This window comes from Denticeps clupeoides, chromosome 7 (genome assembly GCF_900700375.1).
Source record: "Denticeps clupeoides chromosome 7, fDenClu1.1, whole genome shotgun sequence".
NCBI classification, from domain to species: Eukaryota; Metazoa; Chordata; class Actinopteri; order Clupeiformes; family Denticipitidae; genus Denticeps; species Denticeps clupeoides.
This window is the reverse complement of record NC_041713.1, coordinates 19,356,369-19,379,345: the sequence shown is the minus strand read 5'-3', so window position 1 is coordinate 19,379,345 and position 22,977 is coordinate 19,356,369. Positions and strand designations below refer to the sequence as shown.

Genomic DNA, 22,977 nt, shown 5'->3' with positions numbered 1-22,977 from the left:
TTGCAGTATTTCTAGCAGACATTGTGGGCTCAGGTCCCGAAACGTCTTCTCTACCTCAGTTGTTCCCTGAAGAATTCGGGTAGATTAAAATGTAGTTTAAATTAAAAACGGGAGTCATGGTTACTGCAATCAACCTGTAATTTGAGTTTACATTCTCATTTACAAAAAGCGCTTTTTAACTGGTGCTGCACGTTCACATCACGACCACCAGAAGCTGACGGAGAAGCTCAGATCCAGGGAGCGGATGTAATGCCAGTGCTTTACAGGGATGAAGAGGACGTCGCCAGGCTGCAGCACGCACTCCTGATAGGGGGCCTTCAGGAAGTCTGGGAAACGCTCAGCGTCCGGATCCTCCACGTCCACCTGCAGCAGATCGAGTTGAATCGTGTTAGCTGCTGGGGTTCCGGTTTTTAATAAGGCCGCAATAGCAGGCTGATCTCCACCTGGCTGGTGTTGTGCAGAAGCTCAGACTGGTGAGGGTAGAGGTTCTTGCTCTCCTCTGGCGAGTATAAACGGACAAACTTTCTCCCAACCACCTGTGCCAAAAGGTGCAGAGAGCAGTTGTGTTTGGCGGGGGGTTAGGTGGTTAGTGATGGTTTCCATGAAGCAGTGCATGCTGGATACCTGGGCTAGGAAGTTTTGCTGTGGGTCCTGATGAAGAGGTGAGACCGTGCCTACGGGGCCAAACCATGCATTAATGGTGATGTCGTCCTCCGCTCCTTCTCCAAGGCAACAGTAGTCAGGGATACGGATGTCTTCTTTAAGCTCAGGAACCTCCACAAACAAAGAATTCCTCTCAGCGATGATGCAAGAAAACCCACTGGTAGAATATTTATGCTCTTTATAAAAACAGCATATGCTGGGGCCTAAAAGGATTTCCCTTTACGGAAAACGTGGTCAGTCAAATCCCTACCTGATCAAAGAGCTGATGCTGAGCCAGATAACCGGTCCCCGTCCCGTCCTGCTAAACGAGTTACACAAAGTCAGTGGGCAACGCTCATGAACACAACAAGAAATCCTGAAACCTTAAAAAAATACATCACATGCAACTTATATGTTATTAAGTTGTGTCAGGTTCACTTGTGTAGCTTGCTTCAGAGCATGTTGACTGTAAATCTCACACTCACATTAAAGTATCGATGTGAGGTGCTAGTAGCCCATTGGGCAACAAACTCACTCGCCCTGCACGCCAGAAGACCCATGTTCAAATCCCACTTACTACCACTGTGTCCCTGAGCAAGACATTTAACCCTGAGTGTCTCCAGGGGGGACTGTCCCTGTAACTACAGTATGTAAGTTGCTCTGGATAAATGTGTCTGATAAATGCTGTAAAAATAAGGCCCCGTAATCAGAAGGTTGCTGGTTCGAATCCTGATCCGGCACGGTGCCACTGAGCAAAGCACCGTCCCCACACACTGCCCCCTGGGCGCCTGTCACAGCTGCCCACTGCTCAGCAAGGGTGATGGACACGTTTTGTTATGTCGCTGTGTGCTGTGCTGCAGTGCAATGACAATCACTTCACTTCCATGTGTGAGACATCCTGAAGTTAACAATGAACGAAACAAAGGGTGAGGAGTCGCACGTATGTATTCTTACCTCTCCGAGAACGTAGTGGTCGATGAAATCGTTGAGCGTAATGAGCGTCTGGGACCAGTCCTCATCGGTGTACCTGGAGCCCACTTCCACAGGCACCGTGCGACACCCTGCCACAGTTCGGAGGTAGTCTATGCTTGTGGAAAATGGAACGCAAGATGCTCAATTGCAGCCGAAAAACGTGCCTTTGGTTGTAAGAACTCCTTCCTTCCTTCCTTCCGTACCTCCATTCGTGATCCTTAAAAGCCGGCCAGTGATCCGTGGTCCCTTCTAATATGACCGGCTCCCGCGTGTCAAGAAACTCGGACCTAAAGCGCTCCAGGGACGGACAGCGCATCCTGCGGACCGACTTCGCTTCGCTGATAACAGGCATGCGATCGGAGTCTTTTTTGGGTCTCTAAAATAAACACGCAGGTAGAAATAAACGCTTAAACAGAATAATAGAATAACGCACAGAACGTACCTTCACGCGTGGCTCCTCCGTGTGGTGCGCCTGCTCGGGCCGACACGCGTCAAGCTTCTTCCGCAGGACGCCGACGAGCCTGTGCAGCACGTCGCCCATGATCGGCGCGCCCATCAGCAGCCCCATGTCGCAGGCCCGGATGGCCTCCCGCACCCTGGCCGGCGTGGGGTCCCCGCGGCACAGGCCGCCGGCCTCGAACAGGCAGCCGTACGCGTACACGCGTCTCCACTCGGCGCCCACGTCGCGCCACGTGCCCGCGTTGAGCTTCTCCCAGGAGAAGTCGAGGACGACCCGCGCCCAGGGGTCGCGGCTCGGCGACGCCGCGACGTACAGCCGCCGCCTGGCCCGCGCCATGACGGCCACCAGGCCGGGGTCCACGTCCTCGCCGAACTCCAGCGGAAAGTCGCTCTCGGCCGCGGGCAGGAGCGAGCGCACGTCGCGCCACACGTCGGCCATGCGCCACTTCAGGAAGCGAGCTGAATAAACCACGTTATGTATTTTAATACACTTCTTTCTGTCACGCAAACAACCTTCATTAGCTAAAGCACACCATTCTTAAAACGATGTGTTTCCAGGTCTTTACCCGCGTGCCACATTAAAACACGTCCGTCTCGAAACCAGGCTTGTACATAAACGGTTCCTTTTGTAATACTCAGCAACACTCAAAGTGAAATACTTTAAAATACCAGATTTCGAATTGCAATACGTAAAACAAAAATGTCAACGTAATGATTTTTTTCCATTTCATTTTCGTCAAAAAAAAAAAAAAACATTTGTCAAAAAACAAAAGTGCCACAAGATGGCGGTGTTACGTCGCTTTTAGTTTAGAGCAGGGGACACCAAACCTGGTCCTCGGCGGCTCTTGTGCACATTTATTTGCGTTTACCTTCATTTATCACACCCGATTCGACTTCTGTACTCGTCGTCACCCAGTTCTTGGGTTGAATGAGGTGTGGTGGAACATAGGATCTAAGAAAGATTCCAGGACCAGTTGGTGACTCCTGGTATGGTAATAACAGTCTCATATTAACAGGAAAACTGCTCTAAATATAACTATTCAAAATCTTTTATTAAGCACTCTGGGTTGACTGATCCCTCAATAATAGTTTGCATTGACTGATCGATGGTTGAGTTCATTCGCCACAGTATTAGATTCAGGTTCTACAGTTAAAGATAAATATAAGTTCAGATGCATAATAAGATGCTTTGAAAAAAAAAAACAGGAAAAACATAAATTTCCCCTGTTTTCTGTGTTCTAAATAAACCCTGATGACTGTCAACAGACCTCCTTACAAACACAGGGCCACAAGGAAACTAGTTTTCTGACTCACCCCCCACATTCCTAATCAATATCTCTAAAAAAATACAGTACAGGCCAAAAGTTTGGACCCACCTTCTCATTATATGTGTTTTCTTTGTTTTCATGACCATTTACGTTGGTAGATTCTCACTGAAGGCATCAAAACTATGAATGAACACATGTGGAGTTATGTACTTAACAAAAAGTGGAGACCTGGCCTCCACAGTCACAGTCCAGCTTGGGGTGCTGAACACCTCTGGGAACTCCTTCAAGACTGTTGGAAAACCATTTCATCGAGAGAATGCCAAGAGTGTGCAAAGGAGTAATCAGAGCAAAGAAACTAGAATATAAAACATGTTTTCAGTTATTTAATCTGTTAAAGAACATAACTCCACGTGTTCATTCATAGTTTTGATGCCTTAAGTGAGAATCTATCAATGTAAATGGTCATGAAAATAAAGAAAACACATTGAATGAGAAGGTGTGTCCAAACTTTTGGCCCGTACTGTATTTATGAACTGACACGTAACACAATGTTAAGTAAACACGGGCGGGACACAACAGGGCGAAGGAGCTTTATCTGCATCATCGGTTTAATGTGTCCTGTGAAATGGCAGCATTTGTTTAGTCTTTAATTCACTGTTAATTCCTCCCTTGGTTATTCGGTTGACGGTTCCATGGAAATGAGCCAGCTGCTAAAATACTGCGAGATGTTGGTGCAGGTAGATGATCTGTGAAGGATTATGCTGATGATGGGCTGGTTGGGGTGGGTGAGTGTATGTTCTGCAAATGTAAGCTTATATATAGAATTTAAATGTGACTGTTCTTGCTTAAACTACAAATGGTAAAATCGTAAACGTTTAGAACAGTCTTATTTTGTCCAATCAATAAAAACTAATTTATTGCACAGTCAGACAAATTCACTTCTCAGCAAAATAAGGCAATCATGCTTGTAATTATATATCTAACAAATAATAGAAGGAACTGAACCACTCAAATTAGACAAAAAGTATGTTAAATCGTAGAGAGCCTATATTTCACAGTATATTTCATTATTACTGTACCATGTTAAAAGGTGTCTGGGCATAGAGCTTATGAGTTTCTGCAGTTTTGATGTTGAATTCTTTTTCCTGTTCTTGCCTGAAATTGGTTTGCGCTGAAGAGTTTGTGGTCGTCTTTGATGTATTTTTTTTTTGTTTGTTTAATGATGCACTAAATTTTTTTTTGAGTTGAAAGATTTGAACCGCAGGCAGGCCAGTTCAGCACCCGGGGTTGTAATAGCTCTGGTTCTGCATTGTGCTTCTGAAATACACAAGGCCTTCCCTGAATTAGACAATGTCTGGAGGGGAGCATATGTTGCTCTAAAACCTTTTATATACATTTCAGCATTCATAGTTCCTTCCAACACGTCAGCTGCCAAAACCATAGGCACTTACGCTTCTCCACTGAACACTGATAACATGTCTCCCTCCTTTTTTATCCTGGAGCACACAGCATCCATGATTACCAACAAAAAAATTTAAATCTTGTTTGACCACAGAAAATCTCACGTTTGACCCACAGGCCAACATTTCAGGACCATCTTCAAATATGGCTTCATTTTTGCATGATTTAGATGGCATCTGTGTTTACCAAAAGTGGTTTCTGGAAGTAATGTCAATGACACACGAGTGATGCAGTGTCATTTACGGGCCTGAAGACCACAGTCATTCAATAAAAGTCTTCAGCCTTGTTCCTTAGAGACGTCTACAATTTCTCTCAATCTTTTGATGGTGTTAGGCACTGTAAATGGTGCCTCCGTGATCCTTTGTTATGGACTCTTCTATAGATTGGACAGCCTCTGGCCATCTTTACTTCTTAGAGACTAAGACATCCCTTTAATAGCTAATCACGTTACAGACCTAATATCAACTAATTTAATTAGTTGTTAGATGTTTTCTCAGCTAAATCTGAAGCATCAAATTTAGTGGTTGAAGGTGTATCTATGTTCGGTTGTAAATAAAATGTTAGCTCATGTTATATGAAAGCCTTTTAGTTTTCATTAAATTCAAATGTAACGAACATCCCTACTTTTCTGGAATTCTGGTTGTGTTGTATATAGGTCTGGGCATTGATAGGGCCATGCCACAACTTTGTTCTGGTGAAGCCATTCTTCTGTTCATTTGGATGTATGCTTGGGGTTATGTTGAAAGGTGAAATTCTTCTTCATCATCAGTTTCCATACGAAACGCACAACTTTTTTTGGGCCAAAACAGACTGATATTTGGAACTATTCAAATCCACCTTCCCCAGTTCCAGCTTAAGAAAAGCAGTCCCAAAGCATGACACTGCCACCACCATGCTTTATAATGTGCACAGTGGTCTTTTGGTGCCAGATGTTCCTTTGCATGCTTTTGAGCCAAACGTACTTTTCAGAACTGTAGCCAAAAAGTTCAACCTTGGTTTCATCCCACATGCTCTTTAGGACCTTGATGATCAAAAGACTTTCTCCTTGTAACCCTACTCCCATTGTCCAGATATATGGAGAATGTGGGATCGTGTTGTCACATGTAGTAGACAATCAGTACTTTCTAGAAATCCCTGCAGTTCCTTTAGCGTTTCTGTAGGTCTCTTGGCAGCCTCATGACCTGTTTTCATCTAGTTTTTTATTGGATGTCCAGTTCTTGGCAGCATCAGTGTTTTTTGTTTTCTACTTCTTCAGTGTGTTCCATGTATGTCCTGACTAATTCTTCTCAACAATAAGATCCCATCGATGCTTTGTAAGTTCTACTTGAACCACGGCTTTAGATCTAGCAGCAAATGAGTAAATGAGAGAATAATAAGTCTATTGAATATTGACGTATCAACTCTTATAGGCGTAATCAGTTTTAATTATGTGTACAGTGCAGCAAACATGTAAAAGCAGCCAGTACCACAGCTTTCTTCAAATCGATTTTGCACACTCTGGCAAACAGAAAAACACAGCTCACACCCGCCGCAAATGTAGGCCTGCATTTGACAAATGGAACACTTCAAATAAAGTCAGAGAAACAGCGCGGTGCCAACCTTGGTGTGAAAAGCGGCCCTCCACTCCCACTGACTGTGTCTGCGTCTTTGAAAGAGCGAGTCTTTGCTGCAGGGGGAGCGTTGCACAGCATGAATTCACTCCTAGCGTTTTCACGTTGGACAAACCAGATGAAAGCTTCACTCATGGGACTCAGTGGTAAAGTCATTATATTAGATGTGGGATAGCGTGCTCCCCCCCAATCATTTTTTTTTATTGTAGCTACTTGACACCGCTTTAAAATGAAGACAGTAGTACTTATTTTGAAGTATCTTTTGTACTTTTTTATGACTCTTTATACTTGCTTCACAGAAACACATTTTGCCCTCCGGGATTTCTGAGTTGCAAGGCCATTATAATTTATTTTAGGAGCAACGCCGGCGTTGATGTGTTCAGACTCAGATGTCCATCATTTACCTGGCAGTGCCTGTGAAGGGCCATTGGCTGGCAAGCCTGTGTCACTGCCTGATTTATGTATTATCACCCACTTAACATTATCATGTCTTACAGATTATGACTATATTGCGTCCGTCGGTCCAAGGCCAATTCTGGACTTTTACACAACGGATGCTATTTTGACATCTAACTATGACCTGACTTGGACGTCAATGTTCAGTCAAACCCGGTAACTTTTTTGAACCTCATGGGGACGTCAAACACATTATTAATGGATATTCCCATGCCGCTGCTGTGACGCCAGATGACATGATTTTTTTTTTACGTCTTCCGAATGTCCAGAATTTACGTCTGTAGGACGTATGTATAAGGGATAATTGTAGTCAGGCATGGTTTTGTATTAATCTAGTATATTCGGGGATATGCTGCAGAATGCCTTCAAATTTCTAATCACTTGCCTTTTTCTACTCGTGCAGATGGAGTCATGACATTTGACGGGACAGCCACAGAGGGCTCTATAAGGGTGTGTGCTTCAGAGCATTTGAAGCGTGAACCCCAAAGATGTGGAGGCCACACAGCCATCTCTCAGGACTGAATCTCTCAACTGTTGTTTTGTATTGTACATATATATTGGATAGAGTTGGTGGATGGAATTAATAAAAATTTTAACAAATGACTGGCCATTTTTTTGTGTTAAGCAAGGTTTGTATAACTGTATAATTGTATTTCCAGAAGGTGGAGGAACTACGTTTAAAATGCATTTGCATATCCATTTCCAGTTAAAATCTGCTGCTGATACAGTCGAATGAAGCTGTAGAAAATGAACTGGAACAGTACACCACCTCCTGAAATGGCACTACGGTTATGCACAGAGCCGAGAAACAGTAGGCCTGTAAAAAAAGATGTCTAAAATGAGTTTAAATGTTACGTAGAAAAGACGTAAACAACGACCTCATTTGGACTAGAAGTCGGCCTCATACGGAACTCCTGAGGACGTAAGTACTGGACGTTGGGAAGACGTAAAAAAAAAACCATGTCTATGCACAGTGGGCATGGGTCGTAATTATGTCGTTTATTAATTATGCAAAATATGTGCTTTTTCCCCTCTCAGTGCCGTCAAAATCTCGTTTAAGTTAACAGTTTCCCACCCTGTGACAAAACACAGAATTCTGCTCTTTTGTTTGTGCTGCTGATTCCTGTGGATAAAAGTGGATTAATGACGCTACGATTGATGCAGAATACAACCTGCGAGAAAGCTGCTATATTCCATTTCGATTCCCAAGTACTGAATGCAAAAAAAAAATAACGCCCAGCAGCGTTCTGCTCATTGCTTCGTGAGAAAAGCGCTATGTGTGTTATTTAGGGAAATTTGCATGCAAGATTTTTTTATTTTTTTGTCGTCTCCTGTGAAGCTTTGTGGAGCCGAGTGTTTTGTTCCCATCTGTTTTAGATTCCGGAGCTGCCTCATGATTTATTCCACACTCATTTGGATTTCATGCTGCGCCTGGACACTTGTTTATGTTCCTGTATCTGTTGTGAGCATCATTTTACTGCACAATGTATAAAGTTTAGCAATTCCATAAAACCTGGTCTGAGGTTGTGTGAGGCGGCTGGTTCTGGTATGGTTTGCAGAACACATAGCAGACAGCTAAAGTTTAATGGAGTAGATCTTGGTTCTCAGGCTCCCTCTACTGGTACACCGCAAGTCTGTGAGAGCACTAATATTCATATTAGAAATAGAGTTTTCTCCTGTGTAAAGGTGACTGTGCTGGTCAAAATGGCTGTGCTCTTAGGCCCAACCGTTTTCAGAGGTGATGCTCATCGTAAAAAATAGACCAAATGCATATTGTGCTTTCATTTTTATGAGACAGTCATTAAACACGATAATACAAATGATCGAGTGACATTTTATTATTTGCTTTCAGTTTGCCTCATCTACTCGTACCATTATTGAAACCTGTGCCATGTACAGTTTTTTACATGGTCACATTCTCTGTGGATGTATGGATGCTCCAAAAGGCTGTAGCCGCACAATCAATAATTCATTAATTCAACAATTCCTTAATTCGCTTTATACAATATGAATTCTTTTGTTTTTTTGTGCCATTGCGTGTGCTTCTATTGTCTGACTGGAACTGAGTCTTTTTTCTGAGGCTTCCCACAAAAAATGTCACTGCCACCTTTCCTCTTGGTCATAATGACACTGACTGTGAATGGCAGCAAACGGTAATGAAACTGCTCTTACTTCATTGAAACATCAATAATTCTATATACACTATATAACCAAGTATACTACAATAAATTAGTTCAATAAAACAGTTCAACAGCATGTCAACACAGGGTTATAATATTCAACTCATGCTACATAATTAAGTTGCACCTTGAATGTATAACCTCAATGCAAAGTCATCACTAGTTGGAAAAGGATTTAACATTCCCTTTCTCCCAATGGAAGCACACAAGCTGAGATAAAGAGCGCTGTAAACAAGTGCGGCTTTACTTGCGCTTAAAACAAGTAAAGGATGCTTGTGGTTGGTGAATATTAAAGGGATGGTAGTTTGTTTCCCATGCAACATCAGTTGTATAGATTATATGTGCAGTGATAAATGTTTTGTTGTGGCTACAGGTGTTTTCTATATTGCCATTTTGTATAGTGCAGATATATTTTAAGGAAAAAAAACTTTGAATTTTGTTTATTTCCCTTTTTGGGGGACATTAAAGTATACCTTAGATTACCGTAATTTATGAAATAAAATAGTCCATATTCTCTCAATTGAATAAATTGAAACATAAAATGAGACTGTCATGCATTCATGTGGACTACTTCTTTTGTCACTTTCGTCAATTTGTTTTAAGCCAGTTGGGTGGAGGAGACAAAAAAAAAAAAGTCAACTGAAGGAGGATTAGGACTGGGCGGCATGATGTCTGTCTGTGAGTGTGTGTGCGTGTGTGTCCGTGTGTGGGGAGAGGGGTGCTGTGGGAGACACTCACTCTGAGATACGATGGCCGTGTATGTTTACCCCTTGCTCTGGTGGAGGTGGTAGAATGCATTATTCAAATGCCGCTCACGCTGGGCGGGAGGTGTGTGTGTGTGTGTGTGTGTGTGTGTTTGGGGAGTGCGGTGATTGGAGCGGGGGTACACGATGAAGGTCAGAGGCCCAGCGATGCTGCTCCTCCCTGGGCTGTCAACGCTGACATCACTAGCTGGCTGTCTTCCCAAGCACTCATCAGCAGGGGTGGCTGACCTTTCTCCGGTTCATGTACGGGGCGGTGGGGCTCCAGGATCCTGGTAGGTCGAGGGACTCGTTAGTTACTCTGATAATTGTTTTGGTTTATTTGTTGTGTAGTTGGCTAAGACCAAAACATATGACTTCCAAATGAATGATTCAATGATCGCTATTCCACACTAGCATGAGATATGTTTATCAGCTCATTTCACCCCCTATAGTAATTCTCTGAACATTTTCCAGTGTAAATCAGTAGGAAAAATATTTTTCCGTTTGCACCCTCCCTCAAAACGCTGTCCCCTGACTGCAGCAGGAAGCCCGTTTTCACTTTCTACTTAGGGCCATATTTTTCCAGCTATATACAGTATGATATGACGTGGGGTGTTTTCATTAATGTCACATTTACTATTTTGCACTACCTGGGGGCAGTGGTGGCTTAGCGGGTAAGGAAGCACCCCCCCATAATCAGAAGGTTGCTGGTTCGAATCCACAATCCACTGAGGTGCCACTGAGAAAAGCACCGTCCCCACACGCTGCTCCCCGGGTGCCTGTCAAGGTTGCTCACTGCTCACTTAGGGTGATGGGTTAAAAGTAGAGGACACATTTCATTATGTGCTGTGCTGCAGTGTTTAGGCAATTTCCTTTGGGATTAATAAAGTTTTCTGATTTACAATGACAATCACTTAACTTCATCATAATCTATCTGCATGATTGGTTTCGTAGTGGGTGTGGAGAGCATTAGTGTCATGCCATTCGGTGTCATGCCAAGTGAGGGGGTGCAAAAGCTCAACGTTCTGAACACAAACATCTTTAATAAGAAAAATGAACACAGGCACGATGGCCCAATGCAAAAGACCAAACAGGAGCATGTGACTGACATCAAGAAACACAAAGAAGGTTACCATGTCAATACAGGAGCAAGGGGTGAGGGAGAAAACCCCCATATCACCCACACCAGAACCCTTGTATGTATGTGAGTGGCCCAGGGCTGCCCTGGCATCACAATTAGAAGTGCAAAGAACAAAGGGAAACGGAGAAGACATAGCCACCCATAGCCTCTCCGGTGAATCTCTCCAGGTTCTCCCATATCACCCCATCCCTCTACTGGCTTCTAGGTGCTTCCCACGTCAGAATCAAAATACTGAACTTGGCACCCTCCTACCTCAGAGCTCTTACCACACCGCACACTGCACCGTGCTCCCTCCTATACTCCAGCAGTGCTCAACTAGTCCTACCGTCACTCAAGTCTCTCTGGAATAGAATGTCTGCCAAATGCCATAGTTGCAAATGTAAAAATAATTGTAGGCACTTATTTTGGTACACTGGTGAGAATGAGGAGAGCTATGCGACACCACACTCAAAAAACCACAATGCATTGTTTGTTCTGACACCTTTCTGTCAAAACCAGCATGAAACTATTCGGGAATTTTAGCTATAGGATCAAACAACCATGTTAACAATTGGCCATTTTATAAATCCTCCTCATGACCAGCTTTGCTTTACTTTACTTAGCAGATGCTTTTATCCAATGCGATTTAGAAGTGGAAGACACCAGCTATTCTCATTCGGTTTCTCAATTCTCATTGAGTTGCAAAACTATGAGCCCTGATAAGGCCTAACTTATCAGAAAAAGCACATGCTAGGAAATTAAGTGCTAGATGAATTTTTTATTTAGATTTTTAAAATTTTGTGCAGTGTGTGTGCATGTGTTAGTGTTAGACTTGTCTGAAGTACTTTTTGAACAAGTGGCTTTTCAACTGCTTCTTAAAGGTGGTAGTCTCGACTGGTCGAATGGAGGAGGGCAAGTTGTTCCACCAGGCAGGGACAACAAAGGAGAACAGAGTCGATTGGGATCGGAGACCCCGTGAAGAGGGAATTTCCAGTCTCATTTCACTTGCAGATCTGAGAGGGCGTGCAGGAGTGTAGGTAGTAGTGTGTTGATATAAGAGGGTGCACTTCCATTTACAGCCCTGTAGGCAGCATCAAGGATTTAAACTCAATGCGAGCAGCTACCGGGAGACAGTGGAGAGAGGCGAGAAGAGGCGTGACATGGGTGTGTGTTGGCTGATTGAAGATGAGGCGGGCAGCCACATTTTGGACCAAAACTCCAAGGCATTTTTTTGGTACAAACTCCAAAGCTTTTTGCAGACGCTGTATGTGTTAACAGTAGCGAGCATGTGTGAATCATAACGTTACATATAATTGCATATATACACATATATACAATGGAGCAGTGCTGGCCTAGTGGGTAAGGAAGCAGACACGTAATCAGAAGGTTGCCGGTTCAAATCCCCGAACCGCCAAGGTGCCACAGATCCACACACTGCTCCCCGGGCGCCTGTCATGGCTGCCCACTGCTCACTTAGGGTGGTGGTTAAAAGCAGAGGACATTTTGTTGTGCCACTGTGTGCTGTGCTGTGTTTCAAAATGATAATCACTTTATTTCAGAATTCTACACACAACACCCTACAATGACACCATGAAAAAAGTTTACTTGAAGTTGTTGCAAATTTATTAAAAATAAAAAAAACTGAGAAATCACATGTACATAAGTATTCACAGCCTTTGCTCAATACTTTGTCGATGCACCTTTGGCAGCAATTACAGCCTCAAGTCTTTTTGAATATGATGCCACAAGCTTGGCACACCGATCCTTGGCCAGTTTTGCCCATTCCTCTTAAGCTCCATCAAGTTGGATGGGAAATACTGGTGCACAGCCATTTTAAGATCTCTCCAGATGTTCAATCAGATGCAAGTCTGGGTTCTAGCTGGGTCACTCAAGGACATTCACATAGTTTTCCTAAAGCCACTCATTTCAGTCTGTTTTCAATAGCGCTCTGGAGCAGGTTTTCATGCAGGATAACAACAACAACAACATTTCTTTCTTATATAGCCCAAAATCACATACAGTATGTCTCAATGGGCTTTGACAGGCCCTACAGTTGACACCCCCCACACTTGACCCTTCTGCACACAAGGAAAAACTCCACACAAAAAAACCTCTAGGAGAGAGAAAAAAAGAAAGGAATAAACCTTGGGAAGGAGTGATACAGAGAGGGACCACCTTCCAGGGTAGAGTGAGCCTGCAAATGGTGTCAGTGCAGTGATATAATAATAAGTCCTACAGTTGTACGGTTGGAGAAGTCCAGGATGTAGTCAGAGTCATGGTCTAGATTACGTGTCCATAATGATGTTACTGGTCCATTTGAAGATCCCTGAAGCTGTAGTTGTAACGGTGGTGGTGGCTGTGGTGACCCTCTGGTTTGTTTCATGGTATGTCCTTGTTAAGCAGTTGTCAGGAACCAGGATTTATTTTCTGGTCTCTTCACTGGGGTCTGCCAGTAGTCTGGGTGCTTGATTCCGTGTCTCGGAGAAAAACAAACAGAAACAGCGGATGTCTGTACATAACTGCAGTCATCTTTCCCTCTATCCTGACTAGCCTCTCAGTTGACATGACACCTGGCATTCACACCAAACACAATCTTAGTCTCATCAGACCAGAGAATTTAGTTTGTCATGGTCTGAGAGTCCTTCAGGTGCCTTTTGGCACAATCTAGGTGGGCTGCCATCTGCCTTTAACTAAGGTGTGGCTTAGTTCTGGCCACTTTACCATACAGGCCTGATTTTTGCAGAGATGTTGGTCTTTCTAGAAGGTTCTCCTCTGTCCACAGAGGACCTGTGGAGCTCTGAGTGACCATCGGGTTCTTGGTCACCTCCCTGACTAATGTCCTCACTCAGTTTAGCTGGCGGACCGGCACTAGGAAGAGTCCTGGTGGTTTTGAAGTTCTTCCACTTACAGATGATGGAGGCCACTGTGCTCATTGGAAATTTCAAAGCAGCAGAAATATTTCTGTAAGCTTCACCAGATTTGTGCCTCAAGACAATCCTGTCTCCAAGGCCTACAGACATTTCCTTTGACTTCGCGATTGGTTTGTGCTCGTCCATGAACTGTCAAGTGTAGTGAAATAAATGATTGTCATCATGAAACACTGCATCACAGCACACGTTGACACAATGAAATGTGTCTGCTTTTAACCATCACCCTTGGTGAGCAGTGGGCAGCCATGACAGGCGCCCGGGGAACAGTGGGTGGGGACAGGGCTCTGGTAAGTGGCACCTCAGTGGCACCTTGGTGATTTGGGATTCGGCAACCTTCCGATTATGGGCTCGATTCCTTACCCGCTCCACCCATCACTACCCGCAAAACTGTCAACTGTTGGACCTTATATCAACTGTTGACAACAGGTGTGGCTTTCCAAATCATGTCCAGTGACCTGTTTTTTCCCCAGTTGGCCAGTTAAGCTGCAGAAACATCTGAAGGATGATCAGGGGAAAGAGGATTGTGAGCTTAATGGCAAAAGCTGTGAATACTTAAGTACCTGTGCTTTATGTTTTTTCTTTTTTACTTTATAAAACTTTTTTTTAACAAATTTGCCTAAAACTCAAGTAAACTTTTTTTAATGTTGTCATTATTGGGTGTAAAAATTCACGAAAAACATTGTGAGGTTTAGAGTCCCCTGGACGCCACAGGGGTTGCAGATGCATCTGAGGAGCTAGCTCTGTTCACGCCCAGCTGAGGATTATACACTGTGCGGTTTTAGAGCCGATTTTGCACTTGTGAGATAATTCCTTGAGTCCGGCCAAATCGCAGCCTGGTCGTACATCATACAGTGTACATGATGTACGGTCGACAATTCACCCCTCCTGAGATGGCTGGTCGCCTGTGTTGAGCAGCACATGGAATCTTGGCTCGTTCAGCTCTGACGCAAGCAAAACCTTTTCAATGTGGTCTCGCCTACTTATCATGACTGGCGCACCAGGAAGAAAAGCTATTTATTGTAGTAAATCAAATACATTTTTAGAACCCCCCTTTCTAAAGGCCTTTTTTTTTCATTTTCTGCACACAAAATGGCCAAAGCAGCATGTTTTGCTATGTTCAGCATCACTATGGTTTTGTTTTTTCACATGCAATTTATTTGTACTGTTTGTGCTGGGTGTTTACCCCATGAAAGGAAATGACCAGGAAAAATTGCACAGTGTTACTTTCTCAATCCCACAAGCACCACTGTCAGTCTGTCTGTTGCAGACACAAAGTAAATCTTATTCACTTTCCACCCCACAGCTAACAAAGGGAAAGTTTATGCTGTGAGCCGCATCCTTTTTTCAACTATGCCAACCCATTTTTAGTTTTTTTTTTTATATTAGAAATAGTGAGGAATAGTGAGAGCCCATTATTAATGGGTAGTGCAAATTTCTGTTAGTCCCCTGAAGGACTGCCACCGTGTCATGGTGGGACACTGTTTCAGTGCAAGACATGTTGGATTGTTTAATCCCATTGACATTCCCGGTATGTTTCCCAATAAATTGTGTTCCATTTCCCCTAGCCTCGATATTCATTGTTTCCATTCCATCCTTGGTCGAGTCAAAATTGAACCCATTTTGGAATAAGACCGTAAAATAACAAAATGTGGAAAAGTTTATGCACTCTAAATACTTTCCGGATGCGCTGTAGATAATTATTTACTTATACCTTTACAGCACTAATTAAAAAATTTAAGACACTCCACAATGTAAAATGCAATCTATGTCGATGTATTAAACAAATACAGTACATATAAAATGTATGCATTTTGCCTTTGATATTTTATTTAAAAGATTTCACGTGACATTTTTTGCAGTTTCACTCAGACCGAGATCAGCTTGCAGTAATTTGTGGTTGAATAATTGAGAAGAAGTTTCATGCCTATCAAAGATGTTCTAGTCCTTGCCTTTGCAAATTGACATAAGGTTTGTACCATGGGGGACGGGGATGAGTAATTGGCTGCAGTGAATTATGATAATAAGGGGAGAATCCTTAAGGCATATTTGCATAAATGAGGGAGTAAACAACACAACACAGACACATCTGCAAAGTGTTGGCAGCTTTGGCTCCACTCTCAGAACTATTTTATAAAATGTTTAGTTGTGAAAGATTTTTCTGGAGCCTATGTAGGCTCAAAGACTAATAATAGAAACATTAATATTTGGCTCCTGTCAGTATGACAGCCCATTTACTATAGTGCTGGGAACATGTTTTCGGCTCCCTGCAGGTAGCAGTCAAGGCGAGGTGCCGCCAATGGGGGTCGAGAAAATCCAGAAAACCCTGAATAAACATGAAAAAAATACCCAAAAAACCCTGTGTTACATTCAAGACCACCACGATAAGAGGATTCAACACATGGTCTGATATATTGGATGCTTCTTTGGGGCCTACGGGTCGGCCACAAATCGGGAACAACTTTGGAAAAGTGGGAAAATAAACTGGATTTTGGGGATTTGCACTGACACAGTTGAGCGCACAAACTCGTCTTTTGAGCCAAGTTGTAGAGCTTTCCTTTCTTCAGTGTTTGACATATGGCTTGCCTCAGTGGGACTTTCGAGGCGCACACATTTGTTATTCTAGTATAAAATGGTCTTTTTCGCACTTCACAGCCATACTGTTAGACGTATGTGGCAGAACAGAGGCAAGATAAAAATTGGGCTAATTATCATAATTTGATATCTTAACTACTAATTATGATAGCCCAACCATGCCACCTGAGGGAGCACACAGGTTCACTACATGACCAGGCAGGAAGCCTGCTGCTTGAGCCACATCATTAGGACCGCCTGCTCCATCAGTCACATTATTAAGACCCTCCTGCTCCTTCGGCCACTTTATTATGACCACCTGCTCCTTTGGTCACTTTATTACGACCACCTGCTCCTGTGGTCATTTTATTACGACCACCTGCTCCTTCGGCCACTTTATTATGACCACCTTCTTCTTCGGCTGACACCTGCTCCTGCGACAGGCCAATCAAAATTTATGTTTCTAATTACTATTATTATTGTGCATTATTGTTTTTAACTGGATTTTGGTCTTGCATATATAATACAATGATCGTCATTCATGCTGAAAATAAAAGCAACGGCTCTTAAAAATGTCCAAATATTGTTCTTGTGGTGATTTCTGTGCTTTAAATCAGCTGCCGTCTTCTCAGAGCCTTTTACCACAGCAGGGAGTAATCTCTGTGGAAAGAATCACTTAAGGTTAATCCTAGCAGTGGCAGCCTTGTCTTCCCCAGCGTGGCGGCAGCAGCAACAGGGTAAGTGACACAGGGGTTCTCCGGAGCTGCCAGAGACCTCAGCCAGGGCATCAGGGTACCGCAGAGCATGACAGCAAACAGCGGATTCCCAGGGGTCCAGAACAGCGAGTCACCAAGGTGCAGTCTTGGCGAAGTGATCACTGCCATTGCGCTCCAGGTGCTCGAGAAAAAAAAAATAAAACAGAAATGAACAGAATCCTGCGGCTTGTGTAGCACAGAATCGGAATCCAATTAAACACTGTTTAGTTCTACATAAGCTTCCAGTCATAGCCTGTTGACTCATGAAATTAATGAATTGTTGGGCTACAAAGAAACTCATGCTCTAAAATGATTGGGATTCCTCCAGGCAGCATCCGGTTAAATTGACACAACTACTTACCTGGCAGATGTTTAACTGATTCGGCACCGTTGGAGGAAAAGGGGGGACATTCATACAGAATCTGCTATTAGACAGCGGCCTGGGTAAATTGACGGTCCCATTTTTCTGTGCTGCGGCAGATTTCTTTACCACGGGGTGAATTCATGTTCAACACCCAACATCCGTCTAATAAGAGACCCTGATGGAGTGCGCTCATAAGGGCTGCGTGAGCGCTTCAGACGGAGCAGCCCTGGCCAGCACTGCAATGCTGCTTCCCTGTGGTCTTGTATTCTACCCCAGCTGCAGCCTGTCAGCGTAAAAAATGACCACTGCAATGTCCCTGTGCATCGCAGCAGCGGTTTATGCATGCATAAAACTATTAAAGGTTACGGGCAGCTAAGATCTAAAGGGTGCTAATAATGGACACCGGGCGCTGGCCACACAATCAGCACGTCAGATGAGGGGTTTAAAGTGAAATGAAACATGTTACAAGTGCACTTAGTCCTGGCTACATGACCGTAGAACAACACCTCTGCTGGGCTGCTCAGTTTCCATCTGCATATATTTGTTTATATAATGAGCGTGCAGCCAATCAGCTTGTTACCATCCCCAAACCCAGCAGACAACCATCAGTGACCTTTTTCCACCAAAATCTCACTGGTTCACTGTTGAGTGCCACCGAAGACTTCATGGATCAAGTTCACAAGGACGTGAGGTCGCTGTGGGCTTGACCTTGACCCTTACGCAGTCTTTGGGCACTGTGGGGGTGGGGCTTGTTCACCAGGGTAAATAAAAAGGCATCTTGATAATTTACATAAATATATGTAAAATGGCTATCTTCAAGAAAAAAATCTTATTAGCATTTGTAGGTGTTTATTTGTCACCTGGAACATGATCTTTAATGACGGTTAAATGAAATGCGAGCCCGATGATGGACACGCTACTCACTCTGGACGATTTAAACCAGCATGCGTCAATAAGCCACATGCACAATAATTCATTAAAGATCGCGTTTCTTCATTCTTCCAGCAACTTTGAGTACAAGTGAGTACTCAAACCAGATCTGAAGCTGTTGAGTGAAAATGAGTGACAACCCCACTGGTTACAGCTGTTGCCGACGCAGTAGCCGAGAGGACGGCGCTTATTGGTGTGGCCGAGCTAGAAAACGTCCCCGCGGCCGGTCAGATGATGAAGTCCTGCCAGGCGCTGCTGCCACTCGGCCCGGGCAGGTGTTCCCTTTTCCTGGCGGCCTAATGTGCGACGAGCGGTTCACGTGGCACGCCGGGGCGCAGGCAGCTCTGTCTGTCGCAGCCTCTTTGAATCAAATTCGTCCAGCCAGGTGTGTCCCCACCGCTGGGACCCAGGTGACACCTGCTCCATCCCTTTAATTAGAGCTAAAACAGCTGTTTCTGCGGGGACCTGGGAGACCAGCGGCCGCCGCCTTGCCGCCGACCCAAAACCGCGCCTTTGAATGGCGACGCCAGTGACACTCGACTGTCGCCTCCGTCATTAGAGCATCGGAAGCCGAGCGAGGGGGCGCGCGGCGCTCAGGGACCCGGTGGGGGTGGGAATCTGGGCCTCTCTAATGATGTTAGAGTGACATTACAGGCAGGTTTCTGCGGGTTAACCAGATTGTGGCGAGCAGCTTTTTTGTCAGCTGTTGGCTTCTCCCACGTCCGGTAGCAGCGTCTAAAAGGCGGGGAGACGGGAGATGGGACCCGGTCCCGCGGCCGGGAGCATATTACTTGTGACACATTTGCACACTGCAGTGTGTGGCGAGGGAGGAGAGGGAGTCTTGGCAGTGCCTGTCGATGAAGAGTCACTTGGCTCACAGCGCCTGATGGGAGGAAAATGGAATCCATGGCGGGAACCTCTCCATACTCACTGCAACAGCGGGGGACGTCCCTCAGGGACTGTCAGGAGATGGGACAGTTTCAGCTGGCTTTGATGTGCCTTAAGAAAGGCGGCGGTGGGCTGTCAGGTCCTACCTCTGTCTGCATCCCAGAGACTCTCTTGAATTAAGCTCTTCAGCAAGGCTGCACGTACACACATATATATAAAAAAGAATAAAAAATACTAAACTTCTGTGATCTCAGCAGGAGTGGGGATGCAGATATTCTATTTTTTTTTGCTATCTGCACGTTTATGCACCAAACAGGAGACAAAAGGTGCCAAGTACGACCTCTGAAATGAATTTCACTCCAGCCCATAATGCTTTATAAGCCTGTTCACTACTTCGTGGACTGCAGCAGCTCTTAACGGCCGAGTTGTGAGAAGGTCCAGCAGAGGGCACTGGTGTGGCAGCGGTGCCACATGCGCCAGCAGCCTGCAGGGCCGTCACGTGGGTGAAGGGACTGAAAGGACTCACTCCAGTGTCTAATAAATGCCTTTAATATTAATATCAATCGGAAAGACAATTCTAACCTGTTTTTTTCTTTTCGTTTTGTCTCCTTTCCCTGACATTTCCTTGAACAGAGCATTCTGGGAGGGCTGAACTGGTGGCGAGCTCGCCTTGAATAAAAGCCCCAAGGACTCTCTTACACTGCATACGGTTATGAAACAGGCAACAGCTAACGACAGCGCCCCGTTATCTTTACACGCAGTCCACTGGCGGCTTTATCTATGTGGCTACTGTACTGGGCAAATCCATCACTCCTCAGGTACTTAAGCATTTGAAGTAAATGAAACGTGAACGATGCAAAACCTCCCCCACGTACCCGGCACAACCCACAGCGGCACTCGCTCTGCCTGTTGATGCCATCATTTCGCCTTTCCGTTCACACCTGGCGCCGTGGGAAGACTACAAAGGCCAGGCTCTGGCAGCAGGCAAACCAACAGAACCCCGTGGCTGGGTGGGCGTGCGGCCTTGTGACCCCTTCCCTTTCTCCACGCGGGTCAGCCGGTCCTTTCTGCTCATGAGGAGGCGGCTGCCTCTTTGCTTCAGTTAAAGAACCGCATGCCCATGGCGAATGCGTCGCCGCGCTCCCCTGTACGCGGGGAAAGCAGCGTATCTTGTTTCTTGGTGAGAGCGAGGGATTGGTAATTCCTCGGGCACCTGTGACCTTCTGCCGGTCCCCCTGTCACCTACACCAACTGCCTGGTGACATCAAACGCTTGTGAGGGTCGCAACCTCCCTGTCACGTGACCGAGCTCGTTCAAAATGTCGTATCTGAACGATTTTTTTCTTGATGAGTGTGTGACGTCATATCCTTCCCCTCTCTGAAAATCACGCCCTGAGCACCACCACTCAGACATCACTCTAGCTTGTCTGATGTTGCTACTTCGTGCCCTCAAGATCGTAATGGATTGCTTTTAATTGCCACTGAAGAATCATTACCACCCACAATTCCAGTAAACTGCTGAACTCTGCATACATGCTTCTATGTTGTATAATTAGTAATAATTATGTCTTTGTTGTCATTGTTTGGCATGAAGAAAGTAATTACAGTAAACAGTCAAATGAAATTGAATTCTCATTCTGTATTGACTAGTGTGCACTTTTACTTCAGTTAATTCTGCTGGATTAAGATTTCATCAGATCTCTTGAGATATGCACCATAGCCCAGAGTGATCTGAGCCTATCTGCATATTTGCCCAATCTGCAGTTATCAAAGGACCATTAGACCTGAAACAAATCACTTTTGACAAAAAGAGCAAAGAAAAGAGGGGAGAAATGCTGATCCCAAATCTTTCCTGATGGCCATAAACAAAAAAAGTAAAAAGTCACATTAAAAAAAACCCACTTTTTTTTAATAAGGAGATGCTACTTTCTAAAGGTCAAGTATATCTGGAAAAAAGAAAGAAAAGTTCTGCAGCACTGACATTGTGACTTCTTCCCAGCTTCTCCCATCAGAATTTTAGATAATAAAAGCTTATGTGTGGTAACCTAGGCAACAACGAGAGTAAGAATTTAAAAATTGGTCGTTTATAACACGAACAGGCTGAATTACAATCTGTAAACAAGACATCATTTAAATTTCATAGATCTTGCTTAAGCATAAATGCATATTTATACCATGCAACCATCCAATAAACATGCAGATGTCGACACACTGTGTACAGTATACAATGACTTATTTGTATACAGAATAATGTGTGACGTTCTGCAGTTTTTCAAAGGTTCCAGACAATGTGTGTTCTGGTCTGGTCACCTGACTGCTAAGACCTTCATGGATTTTTTTACGGGACTGTTCTTGTATCCTAACAATGACTGTTGAAATGGCTCAATCCGTAGCACAGAGCGAGAACAAAAGGGATGCATTTCTCCATGGAGGCTTAGGGACTCCATGTTGTTAAGAGACTTATGCCCATGCTCAACTGTGAAAAAAAAAAAAAAAAACGTCACAAATGAAGTATGGTGACGGGTAAGAAACATAATTGAACTGGCTGACAGACGGCAGTGCTCTGTAAGCTTCTTACATCCTTCCCTCACCCCCAAAAACGTAAAAAAAAACTTAATTATTTTCTAGTTTCTACTGTAGAGGAAAGTTGCCTTTGGCAGACTGTCGGTGTTTGGAGTTGTTCAGCTGATTGATTCTCTTCTTTTTTTTTTTTACATTAGAGCTTCAAGTTCTGAAGAAAACAAGGCAACTACAGCGTCTCACAAAAAAACAACTAAATGACCAGGTTAACGGAATAAAAAAAAAAAAAGAAAGAAATTTGCTTATGTACCAAGCCTCAATGGCTCTAATGGCCTCTTTAACCGATGCAACTGTTCATGGATGAAAGATCATCAAAAAAGGGTTTTCTAACAATTAACCAAGCTTTTAAAGTGACAGATATGCATTAGTGAAAACAGCATTCCATTGAAACTAAAGACTAATGGACGCTAACAACGGGTCTCTCTATGATTTCATGCAGATATCATCATCAGCATGACACCAACAACTGCGATAGTTAGAGTACAGGTCAAAAGTTTGGACACACCTTCTCATCCAATGTGTTTTCTTTATTTTCATGACCATTTACATTGGTAGATTCTCACTGAAGGCATCAAAACTATGAATGAACACATGTGGAGTTATGTACTTAACAAAAAGTGGAGACCTGACCTCCACAGTCACCGGACCTGAACCCAATCCAGATGGTTTGGGGTGAGCTGGACCGCAGAGTGAAGGCAAAGGGGCCAACAAGTGCTAAACACCTCTGGGAACTCCTTCAAGACTGTTGGAGAAGCATTTCAGGTGACGACCTCTTGAAGCTCATCGAGAGAATGCCAAGAGTGTGCAAAGCAGTAATCAGAGCAAAGGGTGAAGAAACTAGAATATAAAACATGTTTTCCCTTATTTCACCTTTTTTTGTTAAGTACATAACTCCACATGTGTTCATTCACAGTTTTGATGCCTTCAGTGAGAATCTACTAACGTAAATTGTCATGAAAATAAAGAAAACACATTAAATGAGAAGATGTGTCCAAACGTTTGGCCTGTACTGTATGTCTGTGTAGATTTTTTTTACAATGTACTTTTAA

The 22,977-nt window shown here is 44.0% G+C and overlaps 1 protein-coding gene across 2 annotated transcripts; it reads right to left on the bottom strand.

Moving 5' to 3' along the window:
* Positions 1 to 120: 120 nt before the first annotated feature.
* Positions 121 to 2,786, bottom strand: kdm8 (lysine (K)-specific demethylase 8). Of its 2 annotated transcripts, none has more exons than XM_028987507.1 (7): positions 2,057 to 2,786; positions 1,818 to 1,990; positions 1,597 to 1,729; positions 914 to 964; positions 625 to 774; positions 444 to 536; positions 121 to 363 (listed from the first exon to the last, which is right to left on the bottom strand). In XM_028987507.1, exons 1-7 carry the CDS (start codon positions 2,510 to 2,512, stop codon positions 199 to 201), a joined length of 1,221 nt encoding a protein of 406 aa, XP_028843340.1. In that variant the 5' UTR covers positions 2,513 to 2,786; the 3' UTR covers positions 121 to 198. The 2 variants fall into 2 exon arrangements, with proteins under 2 accessions (XP_028843340.1, XP_028843341.1); XM_028987508.1 differs by having other exon boundaries at positions 914 to 961.
* Positions 2,787 to 22,977: the final 20,191 nt, after the last annotated feature.